Source organism: Canis lupus, chromosome 30 (genome assembly GCF_011100685.1).
Source record: "Canis lupus familiaris isolate Mischka breed German Shepherd chromosome 30, alternate assembly UU_Cfam_GSD_1.0, whole genome shotgun sequence".
NCBI lineage: Eukaryota > Metazoa > Chordata > Mammalia > Carnivora > Canidae > Canis > Canis lupus.
Window position 1 is genome coordinate 31144129 of NC_049251.1, and position 15934 is coordinate 31160062.

The 15934-nt window shown below is 44.4% G+C and overlaps 1 protein-coding gene across 1 annotated transcript in view; it reads left to right on the forward strand.

The window, feature by feature from the left end:
• The window catches only part of MAP2K1 (mitogen-activated protein kinase kinase 1), a 77293-nt gene that overhangs the window by 33907 nt on the left and 27452 nt on the right, over positions 1 to 15934 (forward strand). The window contains exons 2-5 of the mRNA NM_001048094.2: positions 3006 to 3216; positions 4537 to 4683; positions 14579 to 14656; positions 15204 to 15255. Coding sequence (NP_001041559.2) covers positions 3006 to 3216; positions 4537 to 4683; positions 14579 to 14656; positions 15204 to 15255 — 488 coding nt within the window. The remainder of the gene's footprint in view (positions 1 to 3005; positions 3217 to 4536; positions 4684 to 14578; positions 14657 to 15203; positions 15256 to 15934) is intronic.

Sequence of the window (15934 nt, forward strand, 5' to 3'; positions counted from 1 at the left end):
TCTTTGCTGTGTCCTGTGGCACAGCCTTCTGAAAGCATACACCAGAAGCAAGTCAAGTCCCTTAGCCGGTGCTGTGTGCGGTGAGACTGGTGAGCATAGAAGGTCGAGGAGGGAGGAAGCCTAGATTTAGTTTTTCTTTCTGAAGGTAGGAGAATTACTTATCTTACAGAGAGTCAAGGAAAATGAGCAGAGTTAGAATTTCCTCTTTTTCTTTGCTAGATGGATGAGGTTTCTTGTGGCCAGCATTACTTGCAAGGCAGTGTTCAGCTTGATGTGCAGGGCAGGCAGGATTGCATCTGGCACAGAGGGCTCTATGTAGGTACACCATCTGTGTGTATGATGGAGCCCTGGTATGGAAAATGCCCCACACTGGGATCTTATGCATGTCTGCAAGTTGATTCTCGTGAAAGTATTGAACTTTTTGAAGAGATAGTAGAGATTAGAGATTCTCTCTGCCATGGTTTCAGTCTTTGCTCTGTTGCTTACTAGCTCTGTGACCTTGGACAAGTCACTTCACCTGTTTGTGCTTGAGTTTGCTCTCTGCTGTGGATTAAATGCATTAGCAAGTATGAAACGGCGCAGCCCAGGTGGCTCAGCGGTTCAGTGCCTGCCTTCGGCCCAGGGTGTGTTCCTGGAGACCCGGGATGAGTCCCACGTCGGGCTCCCTGCATGCAGCCTACTTCTCCCTCTGCCTGTGTCTCTGCCTCTCTCTGTGTGTGTCTCTCATGAATAAATAGATAAAATCCCTTTAAAAAAAAAAAAAACAGCAAGTACGAAACAGTACACAGTGTTGTGAGGAGAGTGATTTCCTTCCATTCAGTCCTCCCCTCTCCCTCATACCTGCTCAGTGTGAGTGCAGGTTTGACCCAAGCCTTTGGGGGGTGTGTTTCTAGTTGGACGGCTGAGGCCTACAGGGCAGCTGTAACTTCATTGAAGTTTTAGCTGTGGAGTCTGCATTTGACAGGTGTCTCCAAACTTTGTCATTGATGAGTTCTTTGTGGAGTGACCTGAGAGTCAGGAAACCTGAAGGTGTGTGTTGTGGCCTCCCAGCCATGCTCATTCTGGGTCCCTACCTCTGAGAGACTGGGGCAGCTGTGAGACTTAGTTGAGCCTTTCAGCAGAATGAGAATATTACCAGCTGTCTTAGTCTGGGCTGCATAATGAAATGTCATAGACTGGTTGGCTTAAACAACAGAAATTTATTTTCCCGTGGTCCTGAGACTTGAAGACCAAGATGACAGTGCTGTCATGGTTGGGTTCTGGTGAGGCCTCTCTTCCTGGTCTGCAGACAGCTACCTTCTTTTGGTGTCCTCACATGGTTGCCTTTGGTGTGTGTCCAGAGGCAGCGGAGGCCACCTTTCTTCTTATGGCCTTCAGTCCTATCTGATTAGGACTCATATGACCTTAGTTAACCTTAATTACCTCCTCAAAGTTCTGTCTCTGAACATAGTTACATTTGGGGTCAGGGCTTCAACATATGAATTTTAGGGAGACATATTCGGTCCATAGCACCAACCTTCCTTCCCTGAGAGCTACCCAGTGAGGTCACTTGGTAAAAATAGCCTGGTGTCCTCTGTGGCCCCTGTACTGTTATTTGTAAGGTATGTTGGGTCTTTCCATAGACTGGGGAGGCAGTAGGTCTGGATCTCCTTGCCTTCTTGAGAGTTGGAATAGAGGGTAAATGAAAAGTGGAAGGTGATGCTTACTTCAAGCTCAGTAATGGGGTGTATGTTAAGGGGTGGGCACCAGCCTTCTGATGTGTAATGATGCCCTGTCTTGTCACCCATGTTGTTTGTTTAGACTAGGACTAAAATCACATGAAACACAGTGGAAGCTCTCTTTACCATTGTCCCCTTAACGAACTCCCAGGAATAACGAATGCTTTTCTGTTATGCGTTCTTTGTAAAACCTCAGTGCTGCCCACAAGCGTGCTAAATGCACAGCTTGCAGGCTGCTCTCTGCCCTGCCCACTCGCCTCAGCACCCACTGGCTGAATTATGTGCTTACCAAGAACTAGTTTGTTCCCAAAGTCATTTGTACAGATGTGACTGGTATTGTAATTAAGTCATGTACTTAAATATCAGGTAAACTGGTAAAATAAGCCTGCAAATGCAGTGGGTCACCCCCCACACACACACACACACTTTGAACACTAATTAGAAGCCATGGAAAGATTCAATAAGTCCAGCTCACTAAAACATTACTGTCAAATTAGATGGGCGTTAAGATTGGGGGAAAACCTAAAACTCTTACAATTTTATTTTGATATTATTCTTTTGACTCCACTTTAATGAATTGGACATTGGAAATGATGGACAACAGATCATGTTCTGGTTCACGTAAGGAAGATGATGTGGGGCTCTTACCAATGGATCTTTACTCAAAGTGAGGTCTTCCCCTACCTACATTAGAAGGTGGATGAATGCACATTTATATATGTGATACAAAAGTAAAAATTTTAGGTATATATATTTTAGGATTCCTTGCTTTATTTTGATGAACCTATCCCCTGACCTGTTTACAGGTCAGAGGAGAGTGTCTGCTGTTGCCATTCAGCTTAGAGCCTGTTTTGATGGTTTGGCTTGATTTCAGTTAGTGGTTTTAGGGCATAGATTTGATTTTGTGTATGATGTTAACTTAATAAATCCAATACCAGTGGGGCTTTGGGAACTGGGATTTTAAGGCAAATGAAAGTGGCTTGTTCTGGATTTTAGCAGATTCTTTGGTTCCTTCTGTAGACTTTCAGAATAGTGAAGAGACCTAATTTCCTCATTTGACAAATAAGGAAACCGAGGCTTCGAGAGAAGGGTGTCAGAGGGGAGGGGTGTCTGGTGGTGTATTGAAGGGAGCAGAGGCAGGCCCACTGCACATGGAACTGTCCCCCAGAACCCCTGCATCCATTCTCCTATCCGGCCTGGGAGCTGGAACTCTCCACCATACAAGTGCTCCTCTAGGGGGGACCTCTCTGATGCCAGTTCTGACTCGTGCTCCCCCCTTTGGGACAGGACCAACCTGGAGGCCTTGCAGAAGAAGCTGGAGGAGCTGGAGCTTGATGAGCAGCAGCGGAAGCGCCTTGAGGCCTTTCTCACCCAGAAGCAGAAGGTCGGGGAACTGAAGGATGACGACTTCGAGAAGATCAGTGAGCTGGGTGCTGGCAACGGTGGCGTGGTGTTCAAGGTCTCCCACAAGCCGTCCGGCCTAGTCATGGCCAGAAAGGTGAGGCCACTCAAAAAAAAAAAGAAAAAAAAAAGAAAAAAAAAAAGAAAAAAAAAAGAAAAAGAAAAAAAAAAGGGCTGAATGGGATTTGACTTGGTGAATAGGTAATTGGATTATCTCTTGGAAGATCTGGGGCCAGTGGAAGGAAGACTGACTTTTCATTCAGTACCTTTTTGTGCTATTGGAATTTTGAGCTCCTGTTATCTATCAGATTATAGGATAAACATACTGATGATGTGTTAGTGTATTTATCCCCACCCCCAGACTGGAAAATAACGGCAAGTGACCTTCCTTAGCTTTGTGCGTGCTCTAGAAAGAATGCAGGGGTGCCTATTTGCCATTATCCCGTGCAGGAGAAGCTGCTTTTATTTAGCTAGCTCCAGCAATGCACCGACTTATCAGGTTGTTTGCCCGAGGTCCAACCCTGTGGATGCTTCCTCTGCAGCTCCCTGCAGTGTAACATCTCAGCCCCCCGCTGTGGTCAGCAGTGTTGGAGCTGGACTTCCTGTGGAGCCATGGTCCTCCTCTTTCTGAAAACGGCCCCTGCTCTGGCAAGGCTGGGCTCTTCCATGTTTTCCAGCATACCATGTTTAATCCTGACTGCACATGTTTGCTTGGGCCACTCCTTCCATCCTCTTGAATAGTGCCCGTCCTTATGGCTCGCCTCCTGTCTGGCTCTCACTAGCAGCTTCAGCCCACACCAATAACCATGGCTTCCAGGTTCTCTGGCACTCTTTGTCTGTGACCCTTTCTAGCAGCTTTCTATTATTCAGTAACCATTTCATATGCCTGATGTGTCTGCCGCCTGTCTCTCTGGATGAAACCAGGGACAACATGAGGGGGACATAAGGTGGCACCTGAGGCCCTGGCTGACTCTTAACCACCTCGGGCTCCAGAGGTCAAGGGGAAATCTGGGCAGCCTAGGTCACATACTCAGTTCCTCATACCCTTCTACTCCCATAGCCCTCAGGTATCAGCCAGGTTCTCAAGGCTACTTTTCCCTCCTCTCTCAGCTTCACTGCTCCTTTTGGAGGAAACTCTCCATTCAGCTTTGTTCTCAGGAGGTGTGAGGCCCCCCCCCCCACCCCCAGTCTTGGCTCCTAGGAGCAGAGGCATAGCCACTCTCCCCTCGTTACAGCTCCTTCAGAACCCATACTTGCCTTGGTTAGTTGGTACTGAGTGCTTTGGGCAAAAACTTGGTAGTTAAAACTTACCTGTTTTCTCTCTTCCTACCTTTAAGAGCGTAAGCATTTAAGAAAGCTTCTTTCCATCCATCCATATATTTTTAAAGCCTCTCTTCCTCCCACCTTCTTTCCCCAGCTAATTCACCTGGAGATCAAACCTGCAATCCGGAACCAGATCATAAGGGAGCTACAGGTTCTACATGAGTGCAACTCCCCGTACATCGTGGGCTTCTATGGTGCATTCTACAGCGATGGCGAGATCAGTATCTGCATGGAGCACATGGTATGTGGCAACCTGTCAGCCTCTGCAGGAATGGCCTGGGAGTTGGATGACTCTGGTCTCATCTTTGGTTGGGGAAGCAACCAGCTGCCCACACTGTCCTCTCCCCAGCCCAGCTCCAGATCCACATCACTGTCTTGGGCCTCTGGGAAGACTGTCTATAGAACCTGGAATAACCAAAAGATAATAGGCCTCTTTCCTTGGTCCCCTCCTCTCTTCAAAGAGAGGTGGCAGCAACCATAGATCCCTGCAGGGTGTGCTGAGAGCCCATCTCTCAACTTTCTTGACCCCAAGGGTTTGATAAGAGTGAAATCTGGTTAATACAGTTTAAATCCATTTATTATGTGCACTGTTGTATGCTAGGTACCTGGTTCTGGAGATGATGGAGATGAGACATCCCTGTCCTCAGAGTCTATAATCTGATTTAGGGATAGTCTCTGCTTTGGGTGTGCAAAGATGTAATGCCACCTGATGCACATCAGAGAGGGCAAGTAAGGGGGCATTAATGGGCTAATTGTGTGGATGTGAGCCACCAGTCTTTGTACCACTAGCTGCCTGGAGCCCCTTCCTCCTCTTCCCAGTACCTGACAGTAATAGTAACCACGTCCACAACAATAATAATGCTTGCAGTACTAACACTGATTAATTTCTTGGGTGTATATCATATCATGTTCTGCCCAATGCAGATTAATATTCTATTGCATTTTCTCAACTACCTCATTGGATGGGTAGATAATCTGCATTTCACAAATGAGAAGGCCGAGGCTCAGAGAAATGACTTGCCCAAGGTCATGCAGCTACTAAGTGGAATTGGTAGGATTTACACGAAGACTGTCAGACCACAGTGCACGTCCTTTCTTGAATCCACTGGATAGTGACTGGGGCTCTGTTTCCATCCTTGGTGCAGAATTTCAGAGAGGCTGGCTTCGTGATCGTATTTTTTTTCCTGTCCCCATTAGGCAGCAGGGGACTTTTGAATCCGAGATGTTTATTCATATCTCCCTTCTCTACAAAAATCCAAGTAGACACTGTTTTGTTTGCCACTGTGTCTCCAAAGCCCAAAATAGCCCTGGCACACAGCAGGTGCTCAATAATGATTTGTTTACAGATTGTCTCTTTCTCATAAGTACCTGGGGCAAGTCTCTTTCTCTTTCTGATTCTGTTTCCTTGTTTGTAAGATGGCCATGACTAGACCTCCCTCATTGTAGATTAATCCTAGAGGATTAATGAAAATAACAGAGTAAGTCTCGGCGCACTGACTCCAGGCCTGTCTTCTGTGAATGGTAGTGCTTGCTTTGTTTCCACTAGAGTTGACAGCTCAGATACAAGGGCTGACATGACTGAGTTTGTGCCCTTACGGTGGCTGGGCTTTCTTCTTGGCCGGGTAGAGTGTCCTGCCTCAGCTCTACTTCCTTTCTGACCCTGGACCTGCCCTGATCTCTAGGGAGAGAGCCTCGGTGCCTGGTCTTAATGAACTCCGGGAGAACCTACCCCACGCAACCCCCCACATCAGGAGGTTTGTCCCTTGCTGGTGCCCCATGATTTTGAACTTCTCTCCATGTTAACATGGAAGTGAGGAAGTGCCGTACACACTGTTGCAGGCATCTGCTGGCTTGTGTGGTGTCAAATGGAATGTAGAATCTGAAATGTCTTCTGTGCTCCTGAAGGTTATTGAGAAAGCTCTTGTTCTTCTTGCTTAAATGGGAATGAAGCAGACTCTGGGAAGCACATGAACATTTCTGGTTTGGTCCTCACCCAGGCTCGGGGTGCTGATATGTTCCCCTTGGGTCTTCACCTCCCTTTGGTGGTGTGCAGTGCAGGGGGAGGGGGCTGCTTCTTACGCTTTGGGTTTCTTGGGCTCTTTGTACTATTGATGGTTGGTTTTTTAGCTCTAGCCCAGAGTTTTGGATGAAGATGAGTAACTGGTGGTAGAGGTCCTTGCAAAGTAGAAGGGAAAGAGGCTGGAGGTAATGATAAACCAGTGACAGGAAAGGCCAGAATAGTCTCTTTCCTCTTAGGTGTTGCAAATAATTGAAGGTGGGTGGTGGCATGGCTAGACATAATAGTAACTAGCTTTCCCATTTTCCACCTCTTGGTGAGTCATTTCCATGGTATAGAAGTTGACCACCCTCCCCAAGGTGGTGGATGGAGGGAGCAGGGCCTTGGGCTTTGTAACAAGTCTGAGTTACAGAACCAGTAAGTATCAGAACTCAGTTCTAACTAATGTCTCTAACCAGGTCTGCTTTCTTTAAATGTCATGCTCTCTTAGACTTTTCACATCCATGCAGAGATATGTTTGGACCAGATCTTCTCTAGGGCCCCCTCCCCCTGCTAAAACCCTGTGTCTTTGTGGTTTTTGGCACTTTTAACCAGTCAGGGTTTACATTAGTTAGCATGGGTTCACCTTCACAGACACTTATTTGTAGTGCTTGTTATGTGAAGGGTTCCACGTTAGCTGCTGGGGGATGGGGAGACACTGAGAGTGGCCTCTTTGTTCCTCAGAGGTGTTCACAGCTGGATGGCTGTGTCCTAGGGCCTTCTTAGATGAGGAGTGTCAGTTTGGTCAGAAGGGCTTTTGAGCATCACCTCTGTGTCATCCCCTGCCTGCTGGCTTCTGATCCATCAGAGACTCTTTCTGAATTACCTCCAAGTTCTTTGTCACTCAGCATTCTCCCCTTTGTGAGAGGAACCAGGATGCTATTTGTAGGATGTGCATGGTTGAACTCCAGGGTGCTTGCTTCAGAGGTTAGGGTTAGGCCCCAAACATTGATAGTCAGTGGTCTTTTCGTTTATTTAGAACTTGCTGGAAGCTATTTTGTTAGCCGTGTGTTGCCTCTTGCCATGTGGAGTTCAGTCTTTTTATTTGTCTTAAATGGACCTGAAGTGAGGCTTGCTCATTCTGGAATCCTTTATTTCCTTTGGATTCATAGAAACCATGTATAACCTTTGTGCCTCTTGCTCTGTCCTACCCACCCCACCTTTCCCTTCAGGAGGACGAGGTGACTCAGGACAGGACAAGGGTTGGTTTCCCATTCTCTCTGCCCATTTCTAGTATCTGCAGGTCAGTTTTCCTCCTGTGGATTTGGCTCTGTGGGCAGGGTAGGGTCCTCCCACTTTAGTCTCTGAAGGAGAAGAAACCTCTGGAGTTAGCCTGGGGATCCTGAGCCTAGAAAACTGGCTTTCAGAAGCTGGGAGGGTCAAAACCTATTGAGGACCAAGCACAGTGTCTGGTACCTGTTGGGTGATAGATATTGAGTGGCTGACTGAAGGAGGCCAAGATGCAGAGGGTGTGGTCAGGCCTGGGGCTCAGTAGGAGAGAGTTAGGCCTTGGAGTCAGCAATAGGATCTTGTGTTCCTAGGTATCCACAGGCCCTGAGAAGAGCTGGAATAGTCTGTTAGTACTAGTGGGAGGCTCAGAGCTACCAGAGGCAGGACCCTGTAGTGAAGCTGTTGTGGCCTAGAGTCCAAGTGGCTACGCTCCACAGTAGTTTTCTGCTGTAGCCCTAGACCCTCTCACCCCTTCTTGGTCTCTGAGTAGGCCTTTCCTGCAGGATTGCTCCTGTCCTGGCCTCCTCTGACAAGAAAACCCTCTGATTGCTGGTGGCCACTTCTCTTTTATGGAATTTCTGTTTTGTCTCAGCTTCCACATTTCAGAAGTGTTGTCATGTAGAGCTTTGTTCCTCAGCCACATCCCAACTTCATAGATTCTTTGGTTTTGCCTATGTCACAAGCTCTGTGTGTTCTTTGTCACTAACATTTCCCCCCAATACTTTACTAAGACAATTTCAAACACACAGCAAGGTGTGAAGGGATTGTGTAACATACCCTATAAACCTACCACCCAGATTCTGCAGTTATTGTTTTGCGATATGTGCTTTACCATGTATCACCCATTTATCCCTTGCTCACATCATTTCTTAGATGCATTTTAAAGGAATTTGTGTCACTGACATCCATTGGGCCCCATCTTCTAAAGGACTCAGCCAGGGGCTGACTTTTGCTAGAGATAAGCTGTGCTTGCTCTGCCCAGTCTGAATTTTTGAGACCCAAGGGGTAAACGGATGCCCCCTGATCAGAATAGGAATGCTCCTGCCTTGGGGGAAGTAGATTCCTGCTCAGGTGGTAGCTGAGCAACCAGAGAACTGAGGATTCAGAGTGGATGGTTCTCATGCAGGAGTAAAAGCTTTTGAGCTCTCTCTGTCTCTCTCTCTCTCTCTTTTTTTATAAGGTATTTGTCTCTTTTATAGAAAACCTTCACAAAAGCACCATTGACTTAATAATTGGCTTCTAAAAATAAGCACAATTTTAGCAGCTTTAGTCAAGAAAGGCAAGTCCTTGGCAACAGTGAAGTAGAATTAAAAGGTTGTAAGGTGAGTTGTAGGCAGCTCTGGGTAATTCTGACTGTGGTTCATGCTTCATAAATCTTGCTAATAATCCCATTGTTCACACTGTAACTCTGCTTATAGCTTGGAAGGAGGTGAAAGGAAAGAGAGCCAAGGTTTCTTCCCTTTTTTAATAGGAATATTTACCACAACCTCCAGGGAAAGAGTGAGCCAGACTGCATTCTGTCCTAAGCTGTGGAACCTGAGAACCAAGGGGTTAACATTTCAACCTCATTTTCACAGAGTTGCTTTGTTACCTAGTTTTAACTGCATAGTCCTCCCTGATAATTAGGCAAAGCAGATCAAACAAAGGATCTGAAACCACATCCAACTGGAAGCAAAAGAGAAATGGCTTGGAAACTTTCTGCACTGGAGTCCCTCTTCCCATTGGTAAAGGAAATTGAGAGGTGCTATCATGTTTCTGGAAGCCTGCTAACTTGGGTGTGGCTACCTGGACTCTGATGCCCTGATTTGGCCACCAGGGTCCTGCAGCATTGTGAAGGCCTCCAGGCTCACGGAGTGACTCAAACCTCAGCCTGGATTACAGCTTGGGTAGGGCTCCTCCAAGGACTCTGGGAAAATAAATGGGTCTATAGGGGATTTCTGTTTGGTTCTAGATGAATTATTCTACTCTCATGTCTGTGGGAATTCTGGCACATGGGAAATTTTAGATTGAATTTCAGAATCTTCCATCATGCACTGTGGATTCTGATTAGAAGACACACTATGTTCTGGGGTACTAGTGTACATTTGAGAATTCACACACAACCTGTACTACTTTGTTTTCCCTCAGCATCTGTGATCCAGAGTTGACTGTGACAGAAAGTGATTGGTTCAAGTGCTCCTTTTAATAAGCATAGGATTTTTAAGTGAATAATCTATTTTTAGCATTGTTTTAGGAGACATTTATTGAGGGATCTGTATCCTGAACGAATCTTATTTTCTCATCTCCTTTAGAAAGAAAGCAGTAGGGATCCCTGGGTGGCGCAGCGGTTTGGTGCCTGCCTTTGGCCCAGGGCGCGATCCTGGAGACCCGGGATCGAGTCCCACGTCGGGCTCTCGGTGCATGGGGCCTGCTTCTCCCTCTGCCTGTGTCTCTGCCTCTCTCTCTCTCTGTGACTATCATAAATAAATAAAAATTAAAAAAAGAAAGAAAGAAAGAAAGAAAGCAGTATTATATATCTTAGAGTGCCTTTCACAGACTGGACACTTAGTAAGTACTATTAATTGATTTGTAGGTTTAATTCCCCACTCTCATAAAGGAGTTCAATAATTTAAAAAGGTAAAAATAGGGGGATCCCTGGGTGGCGCAGCGGTTTGGCGCCTGCCTTTGGCCCAGGGCGCGATCCTGGAGACCCGGGATCGAATCCCACATCGGGCTCCCTGCATGGAGCCTGCTTCTCCCTCTGCCTGTGTCTCTGCCTCTCTCTCTCTCTCTCTCTCTCTCTCTGTGACTATCATAAATAAAAAAAAAAAAAAAAAAAATAAAAAAAAAAAATAAAAAGGTAAAAATATTTATCATGTGGAAAACTTACAAACAATAGAAAAGCGCAAAGAAACTACCATGCAACAGAAACTTCTCATCTTACAGCCTAGACTAGAAATAACTGTTGGTAACATTTTGGATGTTCTGGTTTTGTGTGTGAACACAAACATATTTTTATGTCTACCAAAGTGGGACTATGTTCTGTCATTTTGTTTATCATGCTGTGCCTTGTTCTGTGACCTTATGCTCCCTATGTCATTGAGGCTGGGTGGTTTTGGAGGCAGGGGGCTTACAGAGATGTCTCTCTGCTTGGCCACATCTTGCCACCTCAGACAGACAGTGTCCATGTCCCTCCTGCTGCCAGCTTTTCCCTTAGCCACTTTGTCCAGGAATCACTTCCTCCTCCTCTGAGTACCTGTAGTGATCTCTGTTCTCCTTATTCAGCTATTTCCTACCTTGTTTCAGAGGAGGATTTAAGGTGCCTGGCCTCACTGAATATTCTGTCTCCCTGAGCAGAGTGTTTTTGTTTTTGTTTTTTTAAGATTTTATTTATTTATTCATGAGAGACACAGAGAGGCAGACTCCCTGCAGGGAGCCCGATGTGGGACTTGATCTTAGGACCAAAGGCAGAGGCTCAACCACTGAGCCATCCAGGTGCCCTTTTTTCTGTATTTATAGTTTTTTCTATCCCTAGTTTCTCACACATTGTTATGCCTTTCATAGGGGTGATTAATAAATGATGGATAACATTGGTAAGTGCTCAGCATAGATGAGATAAGCAGTCTGATTCTCTCTCTCTCTCTCTCTTAAAATAAATAAGTAAATCTTTGAACAAAGAAACAGGGCACTTGAGTGGCATAGTCGGTTGAGCATCGACTCTTGATTTCAGCCCAGGTTGTGATCTGAGGGTCATGAGATGAAGCCCTGAGTCAGGATCTGCACTCAGCAGGGAGTCTGCTTAGGTTTCTCTCTCTATCTCCCTCTGCCTCTACCTCTTGTCCCACTTGCCCCCCTCACAAGTGTTTGCGTGCTCTCTCTCTTTCTCAAAATCAGTAAATCTAAAAATCAGTCTGAGTTTGCAGGAATTGTCTCTACTTCTGCGGGCGATTTTAAATTATGGCTGATAATTGGCAGCACTTGAAGCCATAGGGGTATGAACCTGGCCTGCTTCACTACATCAGGGTTCCCTGAGTGAAGCTTTTCTCCAAGATCTTAGGTTGCAGTGTAGAATCCATGAATGGGAAGGCCCTGGCATGTGAGCCCGAGAGACTGACTTCACACCCCATGTGTGTCATGTCTCTCATTCTCCCTTTCTACTGCCTCAGCCCAGGGTTGGCCTGTATCACCTCCTGCTGATCAGCTCCTTCACACTCTCCCTGCCCTTTCCTTCAGCTGCTGTGGTTTTCACTGAAAGCAGGCAGCCTGGATTCCTTGCCTTCTGTCTCCATCACAAAGGCAAGTCTTGATTCTTTGGTGGGGCACTGTGACTGGGCCGCAGGTGGTGGTTCTTGGCCTGACCCATCTCTGCATTTCTTCATGCACCCATGGTGAAGTAAAACACACGTCATCCCAGGAGGACTAAACAGTTTGATGCTTTTCTGCTTTTGATCTAATTGAAATACTTGTTCTTTCTTACTCTTTACCCCTGCCCTCCCGCCACCCCATGGTTCCCCCATTCCAGGTACAGAAATCATTCTTTGAATAAGACTGTAACTCAAATTCCATCTTTTTTTTTTTTTTTAAGATTTTATTTATTGATGGGGGGAAGGGGCAAAGGAAGAGAATCTCAGGCAGACATCTTATAAGTGTGGAGAGCAATGTGGGGCTTGATCTTATGACCTATGGGATCATGTGACCTGAGCCAAAAACAGGAATTGGACCCTTAACAGACTGAGCCACCCAGGTACCCCTCAAATGCCATTTTCTTCTCCTCCTCCTCCGTCTCCTCCTCCGTCTCCTCCTCCGTCTCCTTCTCCTCCTCCTTCTTCTTCTTCTAGATTTTATTTATTTATTCCAGAGAGGCAGAGACACACACAGGCAGAGGGAGAAGCAGGCTCCATGCAGGGAACCTGACGGGGGACTCGATCCTGGGTCTCCAGGATCATGCCCTGGGCTGAAGGCAGTGCTAAACCGCTGAGCCACCCAGGCTGCCCTCTTTTTTTTTTTTTTCCTTAAAATTTTTAAAATTTAAATTCAATTTAATTAACATATAGCATATTACTAATTTCAGAGGTAAAGTTTAGATTCGTCAATTGCATATCACACCCAGTGCTCACTCCATCACTCAGGAACCCCATACTCACACCCCCAACCCCTCCAGCAGCCCTCTGTTTGTTCCCTGTAGTTAAGAGTCTCTCATGGTTTGTCTCCCTGTTTCGGTCTTGGTTTATTTTTCCTTCCCTTCTATGTTTATTTTTCCTTCCCTTCTATGTTTCTTAAATTTCACATGAATGAAATAATATTTTTGTTTTTCTCTGACTTATTTCACTTAGTATAATACCCTCTAGTTTTATCCACATCATTGCAAATGGCAAGATTTCATTATTTTTGATGGCTAAGTAATATTCCATTGTGTATATATAACATACACACCACATCTTCTTTATCCATTCATCTGTCAGTGGACATCTGGGCTCTTTCCATGTTTTGGCTATTGTGGACATTACTGCTATAAACATTGGGTGTAGGTGCCCCTTCCAGTCACTTTGTTTGTGTCCTTTAGATAAATACCTTAGAGTACACTGACGGGTTCATAGGGTAACTCTATTTTTTTTTTAACTTTTTGAGGAACCTCTGTACTGTTTTCCAGAGTGGCTACTCCAGTTTACATTCCCACCAGCAGTGTAAGGGGGTTCCCCTTTCTTCACATCCTCACCAACATCTGTTGTTTCCTGAATTGTTAATTTTAGCCAACAAATAGCATTTTCTAAAGTGAAGTCAGTATTACTTCTCTCTTCTGCGTGTGTAACAATTAAGAATTTATTCTGTTTTGTTATATTAGGAATTATATATTTACCCTACTTGTTTGTACTTTTTTTTTTTTTTTAAGGATTTTATTTATTTGAAAGAGAGTGAGAGCACAGGTTGGGGAGGGCAGAGGGAGAGGGAGAAACAGACTCTCTTTTGAGCAGGGAGTCCAACTCAAGGCCCAATCCCAGGACCCCAGGATCATGACCTGAGCCAAAGGCAGATGCTTATCCAATTGAGCCATCCAGGTGCCCCTGTACATTTATTGAGGATGGAAACTAGGTCTTTTTTTATATCTCTGTCCTCCATAGAAACTAACACAGTTCATGACACTTGGTAGGATTTGTGGAACAAATTATTGCTTTCTGTGACATTTTTCTTTTGATTTTACTATGATTTTTTTTTTTTTTTCGAATAATACCAAATACAAGTTGTGACTTATATGCTGGTGATAAAATGGCTAACATTTATCGAGCACTTAGTATGGGCTAGAGTTCTTCTGAGTGCTTTATATGTATTAGCTTATTTAATACTTATAATAGCCTATGATTATTATAGTAGCCTTAAAATATCACCATTTTACAAGTTGTAAGTAACATGGTCCCAGTTCCCTTGATAGTAAGCAGCAGAGTTGGTGCTATGCAAGTTTAGACAGTTTGCCTCTAGAACCTCTGGTCCTAACCATATACTGTTCTGTCAGTTCAGTGCAAACCTTTGCTTTTAACATTTTAAGTAATCTCTGCACCCAACGTGAGGCTCAAACACACAGCTCTGAGACCAAGAGTCACATTCCACCGGCTGAGCCAGCCAGAAGCCCCAACAGGCTTCTTTTGATCCCTGAATTGATAGTTCACTTAATGATTATCTGTACGATTTGAGTTTTTGGTTATTTGATCCCTTGCACAGTGTTTTGCATTTCTATCTTTTGAGGTCTGGAACAAATCAAAGGGTTCCCTTCCAGAGAGATTTGCCACATGGGGGATTCACTCCTCTGCTGAAGTTTAACACTGGAAAGAATAGTTTGAGATGCTGTCACTAAGTGGGATGGTATTATTTTTCTTAGGATGGGGGTTCCTTGGATCAAGTCCTGAAGAAAGCTGGAAGAATTCCTGAACAAATTCTAGGAAAAGTTAGCATCGCTGTGAGTATATTGTACAATTTTTCTTCCAAGTCTTCTCATTGAGAAGTTAATGAGTTGGCAGGATATGGACAAGAGAGGAAGATAGTAAGTCAATCAAGGGAAAGTTTGTAAGAAAAATAGGGTTTTCTCACTGGAATTTTCCCTGTCTATATTCTAGATATAATATTGTTTCTTTCTCTCTTGTCAGAACTAGGAAAGTGACTTTCTCTATATTAAAATCTGCATCTGCAGAAATAGGACAGGGTGTCCAAAGGAATTCCCATTTGTGGCATGAGAAAGCCTCTTTTTATATCACAGCTTTAGGAAAAAGCCCAAATTCAAGCACAGGGGTTTTTGAAGTTGTCTAAACTTGCAATAATCAATGCTGCTTAAAAATAACTATATGCCATGTGAAAAGATGGTTTCTTGATAATACAAGTTAAAAATAAGGGAAAAAGGCAAATTTGTGATGTTAGATGAAATATTTTCTAGATCATTTTAAAATACAGAGGCTGACTAACCACCACCACTTCAAGTTTCTCATTTTTTGACATTGTCTTTCCTCTAGGTAATAAAAGGTCTGACATACCTGAGAGAGAAGCACAAGATTATGCACAGAGGTGAGAAGTTTCTTGCTAGTTATATTGTGAATTGTAGCTGAAATCGAAAAATTGTTGTATCTTCTTTTGTGTTCTGTTTTGGTGTAAAAACCATTGAATAGTATTTTTAATTTTTATAACAAGTCTTTGACTAGTTAGTTGTTTAGCTTTGAAGTAAGCTTTATGTCCCACATGGGGCTTGAACTCATGATCCTGAGATGAAGAGTTGCATATTCTACTGACTGAACCAGCCAGGCTCTCCAAGTCTCTCACTATTTATTTAGTTTGATGGCTAGAGCAAGTCCCACTCTTGTTTTGGCCTGGCTTACACTTGTTATCTAAAGCTTTGACAGGCAGTCACCCAGTAAGCCCAAGTGGGAACTTAGTTACCTATCCACCAGTGTCACCATCTGCCTACTGGACTAGATAGTACATAGGCCCAAGGCCATGACTGACTGAATGTGAGTTTGAGTATAAAAGAAACTGATTTCTTTTAATAAAAGTACCTATACACTTACCATATGACCACTCTTAGATATTTACCCAAGATAAATGAAAAAATATGTCCATACAGACTCCTATACAGATATCTAAAGCATACATAGTAGAAAAAACCAAAGTGTTCTTCAACTGGCAAAGAGGTAAGCAAATTACGGTTTATCCATATAATAGAATATTATTCATCAACGAAAAGAAAAAG